Source organism: Ictalurus furcatus, chromosome 28 (assembly GCF_023375685.1).
Source record: "Ictalurus furcatus strain D&B chromosome 28, Billie_1.0, whole genome shotgun sequence".
Taxonomy (NCBI): domain Eukaryota; kingdom Metazoa; phylum Chordata; class Actinopteri; order Siluriformes; family Ictaluridae; genus Ictalurus; species Ictalurus furcatus.
The window spans coordinates 1,516,606-1,527,574 of record NC_071282.1 but is presented as its reverse complement, the minus strand read 5'-3'; the positions used below and the strand labels follow the sequence as shown (position 1 = coordinate 1,527,574).

At 38.2% G+C, this 10,969-nt stretch overlaps 1 protein-coding gene and 1 long non-coding RNA gene across 5 annotated transcripts; one reads left to right on the top strand and one right to left on the bottom strand.

The window, feature by feature from the left end:
• Positions 1-3,285: 3,285 nt before the first annotated feature.
• Positions 3,286-8,305, bottom strand: LOC128603941 (globoside alpha-1,3-N-acetylgalactosaminyltransferase 1-like). Of its 4 annotated transcripts, XM_053618733.1 has the most exons (6): positions 8,188-8,276; positions 7,927-8,000; positions 7,642-7,744; positions 5,245-5,280; positions 4,461-4,628; positions 3,286-4,316 (listed from the first exon to the last, which is right to left on the bottom strand). In XM_053618733.1, coding segments are annotated over exons 3-6 (897 nt in total). In that variant the 5' UTR covers positions 7,644-7,744; positions 7,927-8,000; positions 8,188-8,276; the 3' UTR covers positions 3,286-3,625. The 4 variants fall into 4 exon arrangements, with proteins under 4 accessions (XP_053474708.1, XP_053474709.1, XP_053474706.1 ...); XM_053618734.1 differs by lacking the exon at positions 7,927-8,000 and having other exon boundaries at positions 8,188-8,305; XM_053618731.1 differs by lacking the exons at positions 7,642-7,744; positions 7,927-8,000; positions 8,188-8,276 and adding an exon at positions 6,885-7,148.
• Positions 7,315-8,693, top strand: LOC128603945 (uncharacterized). The gene is made up of 4 exons (XR_008385108.1): positions 7,315-7,362; positions 7,603-7,702; positions 8,201-8,327; positions 8,557-8,693. It is a non-coding gene; the product is annotated as an uncharacterized LOC128603945 (long non-coding RNA).
• The last annotated feature ends 2,276 nt before the right edge of the window (positions 8,694-10,969 follow it).

The window sequence follows — 10,969 nt, the reverse complement described above, 5'->3', positions numbered from 1 at the left end:
AGTAATTTAGAAAAAATTCCTCTGAATATTGCGGAGTTTGTGTTGATTGTGTTAATTTCTGCGATGGCGAAATCCTGGAGGGACCGAATAATGCTGTATGAAGATGGGTAGGGGCATGTCTATGAAATGGCTGACACGAAGCCAATCTAAAGGTTTTTGGGTTGTTTTTTTTTCTTTCTCCCAGCTATGAAATACACTTGTTCGAAGGCAATGGTTAAATTATTATTGATGATGATTCCTTTATAATGTTCTACATTCCACATTTATATTAGTGAGAAATCAAAAACATTGTCTCTATAAATATTGTTTTTAAGAAATGTTTTATTATCCAGATAAACAATCAATAATCAATGGGTTTAAACATAGCACAAGAATAAGTGCATAAGAATCGAACAGATCAGAAATTTCTTTATAGGCTGCTTGTTTTTGACTTCTTGAGGTTTGGGTTAAACAACATTTAAATCCAGTCACATAAGCTAATAACTGCAACCCCAATTCTGAAAAAGTTGGGACAATATGGAAAATGCTAATAAAAACAAAGAGGAGTGATTTGTAAATGTACTTTGACTTACATTTAAGCAAAAAAAAAAAACCCAAAAAGCATAAAGACAAGGTATTTCATGTTTTATCTAATTAACTATAGTTTTTTTTAAGATAAACATTTATCTTGACATTAATACATGCAACACGTTCCACAAAAGTGGGGACAGGAGCAATTTTGGACTAATAGCGATGTGAGAAGTTGAAAGAAGGTGATGTGAAACAGGTGAGGCAATCGTCTATTCATAGTATATAAGGAGCCTCCAACAAGGCCTAGTCCTTCAAGAGCAAGGATGGGTTGAGGCTCGCCGATCTGCCAACAGATGCATCAGAGAATAATCCCCAAAGATAAATCGGTAGGATTTTGGGCATTTCACCTTCTACAGTGCACAATATAATTAAAAGATTCAAGGAATCTGGTCACATCTCGGTGTAAAAGGCGAGGCCGAAAACCACTCCTGAATGCGCTTGATCTTCGATCCCTCAGACGTCACTGCCTTAAAAACCCTCATGAGTCTCTAATGGAGATCCTGACATGGGCTCGGGAATACTTTGGTAAACCTTTGTCAATCGACACCATTCGCCGTTGCATCCACAGATGTAAGTTAAGGCTTTATTATGCAACGCAGAAGCCATACATCAACACTGTCTGGAAGCTCTGCCCACTTCTCTGGGCTCAGTCTCATCTGAGATGGACAGTCACACAGTGGGATTGTGTTTTGTGGTCTGACGAGTTGACATTTCAAATAATTTTTGGACAAAACAGCCATCATGTTCTCCGGGACAAAGAGGAAAAGGACTGTCTGAGCTGTTATCAGCGTCAGGTCCAAAAATCAGCGTCTGTCATGGTATGTGAGCGTGTTAGTGCCCATGGTATGGGGCGTATCAGTGCCCATTGCATGGGTAACACACATCTGTGAGGGCAGCATTAATGCAGAAAGATATGTACACATTTTGGAGCAACATACACTGCCATCCAGAGCAGGACAACACCAAACCACATTCTGCCCGGATTACAAGCGCATGGTTGTGTAAGCAGAGAGTGCGGGTGTGAGCATGGTCTGCTGCAGTCCTGACCTGTCTCCCATTGAGAACGTGTGGCACTTTATGAAGCACAAAATAAGGCAACGAAGTCCACGTACCGTTACACAGCTGAAGAAATGTATAATGGATGAATGGGGGAAATTCCTCTTGCTAAACTTAACCAACTGGTGTCTTCACTCGGCGCCAAATGCTTAATAAGTGTTATTAAAAGAAAAGCTGATGTTACCCAGCGGTAAACAATCGACTGTCCCAACTTTTTTGGTGTTCCAGTCATCAGATTTGAAATGAGTGTGTATTTTTGAAAAATAAATTAAATTCATAAAGTAAAACATTAAATACTGTGTTAATAATATGTTTTCAATATAGTACAGTGTGAACTGAGTGATCAAATCACTCTTTTTGTTTGTTTTTTGCATTTTTCCTACTGTCCCAACTTTCTTCAGAATTGGGGTTGTATTAGAACTCGTGGAAGGTCACACATCCTCTAGAGGGCGACACAGGACGAGTTACAGCTCTCTCTCTCTCTCTCTCTCTCTCTCTCTCTCAACCTGCTCGAAAGAAAGTGAACAGGGCTAGTGGATTTAATTCACAGGGGGAAAAGGATATTTTAACAACAACCAAAGTGTAATTCAGACATATAGTTTTTTGACTGCACACAGAGGTAGGCGAAGAATACTTCTGTTAACCTGTCAAGTTATCACAATAGCACTAACAGTAAAAAAAAAAAAATATATATATATATGAACATTTCTGAATTAGAAATCCTTTCAGCTTGGCTTATTTCAGCTATATGGCTAGCATTAGCAGCAAAGATGATTTCGAAAGCCTGTGAAGTTGATGGGCAGCTACATTGCTTTGAATGATTTTAACCTCGACATGTTTTTGTTAAAAGGGTTTTTAAAAAAATTTTTTTCGCTTTCCTCTAGTCAGACTGTTTGTTTCCCACCAGTAGGACGTGTTTAACGAACTGTGTTTTATGCTCCCCCTCGTTAACGGGCCATAATCCATTTGATTAGCTCGTGTAATGTTTTTATCAGGGAATAAATGAAAACTGCTCTTTTGGGATATTTTTGTGTTACACTGTTAAAATGAAGCTTCGACACAAAATATGTAAGGGTTTTTTTTTTTTTAAATCTCATCCACACCCCCTTGCAATCAGTTTGAATACCTCTAGGTTAGCCTGTGCTAGCTAGTTTGTTGATGTTAGATGCGACGACACTAAACTGCATTAAAAATACCCAGACATCCATTTTAGGGTGTTGCCCCGCCCCCAACATTATAAAAACCCATGTTGTTAACAGTCAAGTACGGTTTAACCCAGGCTGTGAGGTAAACTCAATGCTATTGGCTATTTAAAATTTTGCAGGAGGCGTTCAATATGTCCCGCAGTGACTTCCTGTTTCAGTGGAAATTACTTCAACATATCGAATAACGCAGCGTGTTTCAAGGCACAAAGACTTTAAATAAAAAGAAAATAAATTTTCTTAGATGTATGTGAATCAAAAGTATTTCAGCTAACGCCTCAGAGAAATTCTTGCGGGGGTTTTTTGGGCTGTTTAGTAGCAATTTTGTGATTTCCACTCTGTGAAGTCGGCCTTTTTATGGAGTTTTGTGTGCCTGGTAATTTATGGGTGATATGCCATTTATCAACATAAACACAGGAATATGAAGAAAATCAACATTGACCAATCAACACCCTGATTAAGAATTGTAGGCCAGCGTTTAATGGTATTTATGGGCATTCTTTTATCTCCGGTGTAAAAAAAACAAACAAAAAAACAAGAATATGAGCATGTTACAGGATGTGAGAGCTTTGAGAGAGAGAACATTGCAGTTGGGATAACTGCCACAAAGAGGTGGTGTTACCAAGGGAAAGCAAAGTCCTGGTGTTCTGTTGGTGAAACCTGAGAGATGAGGGTACTAGAATGAGCGAACGTAGTTCAGTTATGTTCCATGAAGAATCGTATTATATGGATAATTCATGTAATTCACAGCATGAAGTAATCAATCTGGTGCAAAACCTACTGAGGTACAGTGTGCTTTAAGGGTTGGGTCGGATGTTGGCGTAATTCTTGACCACCTGAGAGAAACGCACCACTTTCAAGTAGCTGGGTTTCCATTTTGTGTCGTCCCACAGGTATTCAGGTGAGAGCGCCTTGCTGGGCTTATTGTACAGGAAGTACTTGTTCAGGTGAGACTCCTCCTGCCATGCCGCTTCAATGTGATTGGCTCGGTCCACATCCAGCTGCATGCGGCACGTCTTCGCCAGCTTGTGCACTTCGTCGAGGCGTCCTCCGATCACGGCACCTCCATAGTAGTAGTCTCCTTCTTCAAAAGGTATGAAGGCCTGAGATTCAGGACGCCGCTCATACGGGAAATGATTCCGAGATGATCCGAAATACCAGGCATGCAGCACGCCGACAAGGTCGCCCAGAGACTCCGCCCCCCAGTGAGCGTAGAATTTGGAGTCGACGTCGAGACTGAATATGTAGTCTGCCTTGTCGGTGAGTTCCTTCTCGATGAGCTTCTCGATTCTCTCCATCCTGCGCAGTGAGATTTCCTGCCAGCGGTTCGAGGTTTCTGTTTTTATCACGGTCAACTGACGCCCTTCCCCCAGCGTTACCGTGGGAACCTCGTCCGGACGATCTGTAAACAGGTAATAATGCACTCGGTAGCCCACCATGAAGTGCTGCTCTGCAGATTCTAGGAAGTCCTTCAGGAAGCGTACGTACCTGCAGGAACATTGATTCAGGTTATAATGAAGAAGATTAAGCCCTGAAGATAATAATTAGCAAACTGATGACGAGTCATATGTAAGATCTGGAGGAACCAACGTGAGAAACAAAGGTTTATACTTTAACACAGTTGTCACCCACAATGTTCTGCATGTGATAAGTACAATAACGTACTTTCCCAGTGCAAAGACGGTGGTTGCCACGGTGATGTTCCGTGGTTTGTAGATGTTGTCAATCATCTTCTGATCAAATGTTCCATCCCACACAATTGGAGCCAACCATAGGGTTGTTGTGGCAACATCTGGCCGACTGACACACACACACACACACACACACACACACACACACACGTGTTGTAGCATTCACATACATGTATGTGTATGAACGATGGCAAGTTCAGTAATGTCAAAACACATTCATCTCCTTAATAGGACCACATTCTTTTACCTTGTGTGGACATTTGGTTGTTGCCAGTGCAGAGTGAAGGGGTGGCCTGGCACGCCCGTGTCTACCCTTGAAATATGATTGGCCACCCTAGAACTATTATAGGCTATTAACAGTAGCCTATCTACACTTCTGAGACCATATCATACTGTATCTTTGATAACAGTGAGTTGTGATGCCCAGCACTGTAATAAAATCTCAGACCCTGCCCCCTTACTATAATAAAATCTCAGACCCCGCCCCCTCACTGTAATACAATCTCAGACCCTGTCCCCTCACTGTAAAAAAATCTCAGACCCCGCCGCCTCACTGTAATACAATCTCAGACTCCCCACCTCCCATTTATTGATGTGTCCTTTATGTAGAAGCATCTTGTCTTCCTTGATTCCTCTGATTGCATTTAAAGAACCAGTAAAAGCAGGAGTCTCCCCCAACACTCTCCTACTGGTGTGTTTTATTTGTTTGTGTTTGTACTACATACCTGCTTTTTGAAGAAGTGTAGCTAAGGTATACTAACCTGTAGAGGAAAACAGCACAAACACACTCAGCAACTATTGAATGCAACTGAAAGTTAATGAATAATTGTCAGGGAAATATTCTGTACAATATATAATCACACACACATCCTCTTACAGGTTGATTCATAACATTTCCAGTTGACTGGAACTTCTTAATTATTGCCCTGATGGTGGAAATGGGCATTTTCAATGCTTGTGATATTTTCTTATAGACACGCCCCATTTTGTGAAGCTTTTGCCGCACATCACAGCTATATTCCTTGCTCTTACCCATTGTTATGAATGACTAAGGGAATTTGGCCTGTGTGTCATCTCATATTTAAACCCCTGTGAAACAGGAAGTCACGGTTGAACAATTTCCTGTTCCTACTCACTCAGGTGTATTTTAAAAAAATGTAATGAGAATATACTTCTAATATATTTTCCTCATATGAATTCATAGGGGTGACAATAGTTGTTGCACACCTATATACAACAAATATTCTTTTTGATAAACCTGTGTTGTGTTTGATATCCATGAGAGCAGAGTATTTTTGTGAATTCTTTTTAGCAAAAGATGAAAAGTTTAAACAATAAAAACAGATTTTTCACATCCTTCTTTTCCTCATATTTACCAAGGGTGCCAATATTACTGGAGGGCGCCCTATGTACCATTTTGATGTCACATGGACAATATGCAGTCACTAATGAAATAGCTATAAATATATGTACAACGTGTTGCAAGTACAGTAGAGGCAGTTATTGTGGCAAATCTGAGAAGCAACGTCAGAGTCCGCAGCGTGTCAGAACACAGGTAGACATGTTTTAACGAGAGTAATCCATTAACTCACACCAGCAAATGTCAAAGCCAGAAACAAGAATTTATGCTTAAAATAAGCTTATTTTTGATTTCTCTCATTTGGCTGAGGCTTTTATCCGATCAGTAACACAGTGCTTTAAGCACTCCGCCAATCTGCTCATACAGAACAGCTTTTCCACGCACGTGCTCCTGTCTGACTTAACTCTACACTACTTCTTTTTTTTTTTTCCAATTTCATTTTTATTGAACATTTCTGCTGTACATTTCTGCTGAACTAAACATTTCTGCTGAACTAAACATTTCTACTCTACACTACTTCTACACTCTTCTATTGTTTTTAAAGAAAACGCACACAGCGCAGTCGTCCTCGGGCTTCAAAAGCTGCAGGTTCTTGGACAGGAAGTGACTGGCATTATTAAACAGGTTTCGTTTAACTTTTTTTCCTCTAAAACTGTGTAAGTGTAAACTTTCAAATTATACCTTAAACCAAATCACCCCACGGCTCAATCTGTATAGATTAAAAAAAAAAAAAAACAACCCAGAAAATCCTTTGATCTCAAAGTTCAACCTGCATGTAAATCCCTTTGAACATTTAAACACGCTCTTTTTTTTTTTGCACGCATTAAGCAGTTCAGTTCCGGGTGTGTTATGATCACTTTATTTAATTTATTCACTGAGTAAGTCAGAATGATATTACTGAATCTGAAATCTGAGACCGTTCTCATAAATAATACCTGCCTCAGTGTACTACTACTACTACTACTACTACTAATAATAATAATATGAACAATAACACTGACATACCCCAGCAGTGAAACGATGACAATTATAGAAAACAGATAGAAGTTCTGTCCGAACCGCATTGTGACTTTCCTCATGTTAGTCAAAAACTTTTCTCTCCACTCCAGCCAAAAATACTGGAATAAAGTTGGTGTGACGTTGGAGGTTCGATATTCGGAGATATGCGGAAATTAAGGGACCGTCTCTAAAGTTATATACGACATTGTTATACACGTTTCTAACTTCAATAACATTTGAAGGGAATGACTTACAGTCATATAACCAACTGTAGAGTGTTCATCTAGGTGTCAGCTATGAGAAACTCCTTTTAGATTTTTGATGTTTATCAAAATAAGCTATTAAATCACATTTAAATTAGACATGAATGTCACTGCAGAATGGGTGCATACACAAAATATACCATTATTTAAAGCTCAATAGCATTTGAAGGGAATGACTAACAGTCACAAATCCAACTGTAAAGTGTTCGACTAGGTGTCAGGTATGAGACACACCTTTTAGATTTTTGATATTTAACCCTACAATGCATGAACCAAAAAAAAAAAAAACCTTCACGAATGCATAAAGGGGGTTAAAATGGCCCGTACTGGATTGAATGGTTTTCTTCAAAAAATAGATGTCCTATTAATTAAATAATTAAAAGAAATGATGATCCATGAATGTTTTAATATTTCAAACATTTTTATTTGTTTTCTTTTAATTTATTTATGTACATGTTTAGATTGTGGATGGGAGCCAAAGGAATTCAAAATTTACTTACATAGGCAGCACTTCCAGTCAACCTTCTGAGCCCTTTTGAACTGCTTCTCTGACATAGAAAGGTATGCCACATGAAACCCCGTCTTGCAGCACTGACATTCAATCTGAAAAATGATCATAGTAATCTTATCAAATTGCTCAGTCATCAATTAGTTTCTCTCTCACTCTCTCACCCTCTCTCTCAGTCTCTCTCTTTCATTCACTCACTCTCTTACACACACAACACACACTTGTAAACAAAATGGTGTGCCCATAAAAATGTTATAACCATTGCTACATTACCCACCCAAAATGTTTTTGCACCACCACCCGAGGATTTTGAGGCAGCACATAATGAGCAGTAATGTCCCCTCTTCAATACTGAAAACATGCAGTTATATGTTAGCTCTGTTGGCAAATGGTACATACTGTAAATAGCATTACCATATGTTTACTACTTAATACTAATACTTAGTATGATGTTACAACATGTGTGGTTTTTCTGTGATAATCTATACTTTATACCATAGTCTAAATGACAGGTGTTTTTGTACAAGTAATAAATTACCTGAGGCTTTCAGAAGTTCCTCTGCCATTGTCAGTCGCAGATGTTCCATGCGCTCCTTGGATGAGTTTAGAGTCAAATGGCAAGGGATATTTGGAAATGCACCAACAACTTCTTTTGCCATCTACATAAGACAAGATAAGGTAATGTTTTTTTTTATTGTCCATGGGAGATTGTTTCACCACAGCAGCCATACATACAAACAAACAAAACACATACATCTAAATCCATTAATCATATTCAATACACTATTTGCATAATCTACATTGAACAAACATTGAAGAGCCTGAGCCTCCACATAAAGTACAGTTTGCTCTGACCCTTCCTCTGTATAGCCTCAATTTACCCGCTCCATTCTGCTTTGTTGTCTAGGTACACTCCAGGGTTCTTATAAGACTGAACTAAATCAACATTCTGCTCTACAAATTCATAAGAACTGTGACAGAGTTTATTATAAGATAAACTCTTTGTTTTTCTTTATGTCATACAATTTAATGAGGAAATCCAGCCTGCATGACAAACACTCCACAGCTGTACCAGTCCTGTTGTGTGGAATGGTTCATTTCTCCTCCATTCCATGTTATGTCCACCCAGTCACATTTACTGAGACAGTTTCTTCTCCTCTTGAAGTACTCTCTAGGCAGTGTAAATAAAGAAAATCATGAACATTCTTCATGTAAAAACCTATTTATTTGTTAAATCTTTGTTGAGTCTAAATGTAGAGAAAGGTGACAAATCAATCGCTTCTCTCCTACCGTGAAAGGTTCGTTTCCCCATCACACCCCCACTCTTCTATCCTTTATTGCCTTGTCAATTCTCTACTATCCCTACCCCAATAAAGCAAAAAAGGCCCCAAAACCAATAAAAACATATTCTTGTGATTTAAACTACTTTAAGGTTCATCTTTTTAACCATATTTTTACCAAATGTTAGTACAAAATCCAAACAATAAATGTTGTTGTGAATCTTTTTTTATTTAAGAGACCCATTTTGTTAGTCAATTTAAACGAATGTTCTGCATTGTGCTCTCTGTTCTCTTTACAGGCCATATAAATACAATGGTATTATAAGAAAAGCAAGATTATCTATTTTCCTATAGTGCTTAAAACACAAAATGTTTGGAAAAAGGTCTGTTAAGTGAATCAAAATGATTGACAGGATAACATTATGCATTAAAACATTATTACTATTACTACTAATTTCCTATATATGTAGTATATGGTAATTATTGTCTTTACATATCTCACTCACTTTACACTTAACAATGATTGTGAATTGCTTGCTACTTATAGTAAAAGTTAATAAGTAAAATTATTGTAAGGATTTGACAGCATTTAAAAAAACAACTTATGAGAAGACTAGTATACTTACACAATGTAAAAGACTCGAAGCCTGTCATTTTATTCTTACGAAAATAATCGTTAAGGATCCAGACATCTGCAAGAGCTATGCCAAGTCTCTGGAACACCAACAGGAGGGATAGAACATCATTTTTTCAAAATATATTTCTAAATTTTTACATTTTCAAGATGATACTGGAGAGCACTGACAGTGTGGTCCAAAATCTAATTTTTTGCTTAATTTACTAAAGATCCGGTGATAGAAAAGGACACAAGAACACAGCATATCATTCACCGTTCAATATCCTGTGACAAGAAAACACATCAAAAAAAAGTGGGCCTCTTCACACAGTCATGCTGTTTTTCTCATTTGTAACCCATCTTTGTAAGTACAGTATATAACAAGCTAAAAATATTACTGAAATCTAGTGGCTGCATGCATGGATTTTGCTTCTTCATCATGTCCTGCTGGGTCTGTCTACCACGAACACCTGGCTGGATGCTGCATGGAGATACTGTGCAAGATAAAAAAAAAATAGATGAAACTAGAATGAAACTACAAAACAAAGTTTTGTAGAAAAACTTTGAGGTTGGTTTGAAAAAGTCTGGCCTGAAAGTAAAAATTACGGATGGATGGATGGATTAATTAATTAATTAATTAATTAATTCATTCAGTCATACATTCAATATTCCAGACTCTTGTGTGTGATGTAGACACAGTGAAAAGCATATGGCTTTTTATGGGTTAGTCCATCCATCCATTCATCCATCCATCCATCTTCTATACTGCTTTATCCTTTTCAGGGTCACGGGGAACCTGGAGACTATCCCAGGGAGCATGGGGCACAAGGCGGGGTACACCCTGGACAGGGTGCCAATCCATCGCAGGGCACAATCACATACACACACCCATTCATACACTACGGACACTTTGGACATGCTAATCAGCCTACCATGCATGTCTTTGGACTGGGGGAGGAAACCGGAGTACCCGGAGGAAACCCCCGCAGCTACGGGTTAGTTTATATTTGAATTTTGATGGTTGGTGTTTGAATAGTCTTGGCTCATCTGAAACATTTATTCAATGTGATTTTTCAAGCCAATCGAATTATGAACATCCTCTATAGAATAGAGTAATATAACAGTGTCTCATGTATATTAAAAAAGGACTATAAAATGTGTTCACCAAAAACATCCAATGATTCCCGTTGACATTCGGGAAACTTATCATTCCCTCGTAGTCATCAAAGTCCACCTGAAATGTAAAAAATTTAATAAAATAAAACACTTATGACATTTCATTGTTATGTAACTGTCTTAAACTATAATGGATAAATTCGCACACTTAAAATCTGTATGCTGTGTTTGTTTCTGTAAAGCTGCTTTGAGACAGTGTCCATTGTTAAAAGCGCTATACAAATAAAATTGAATTGAATTCAATGATT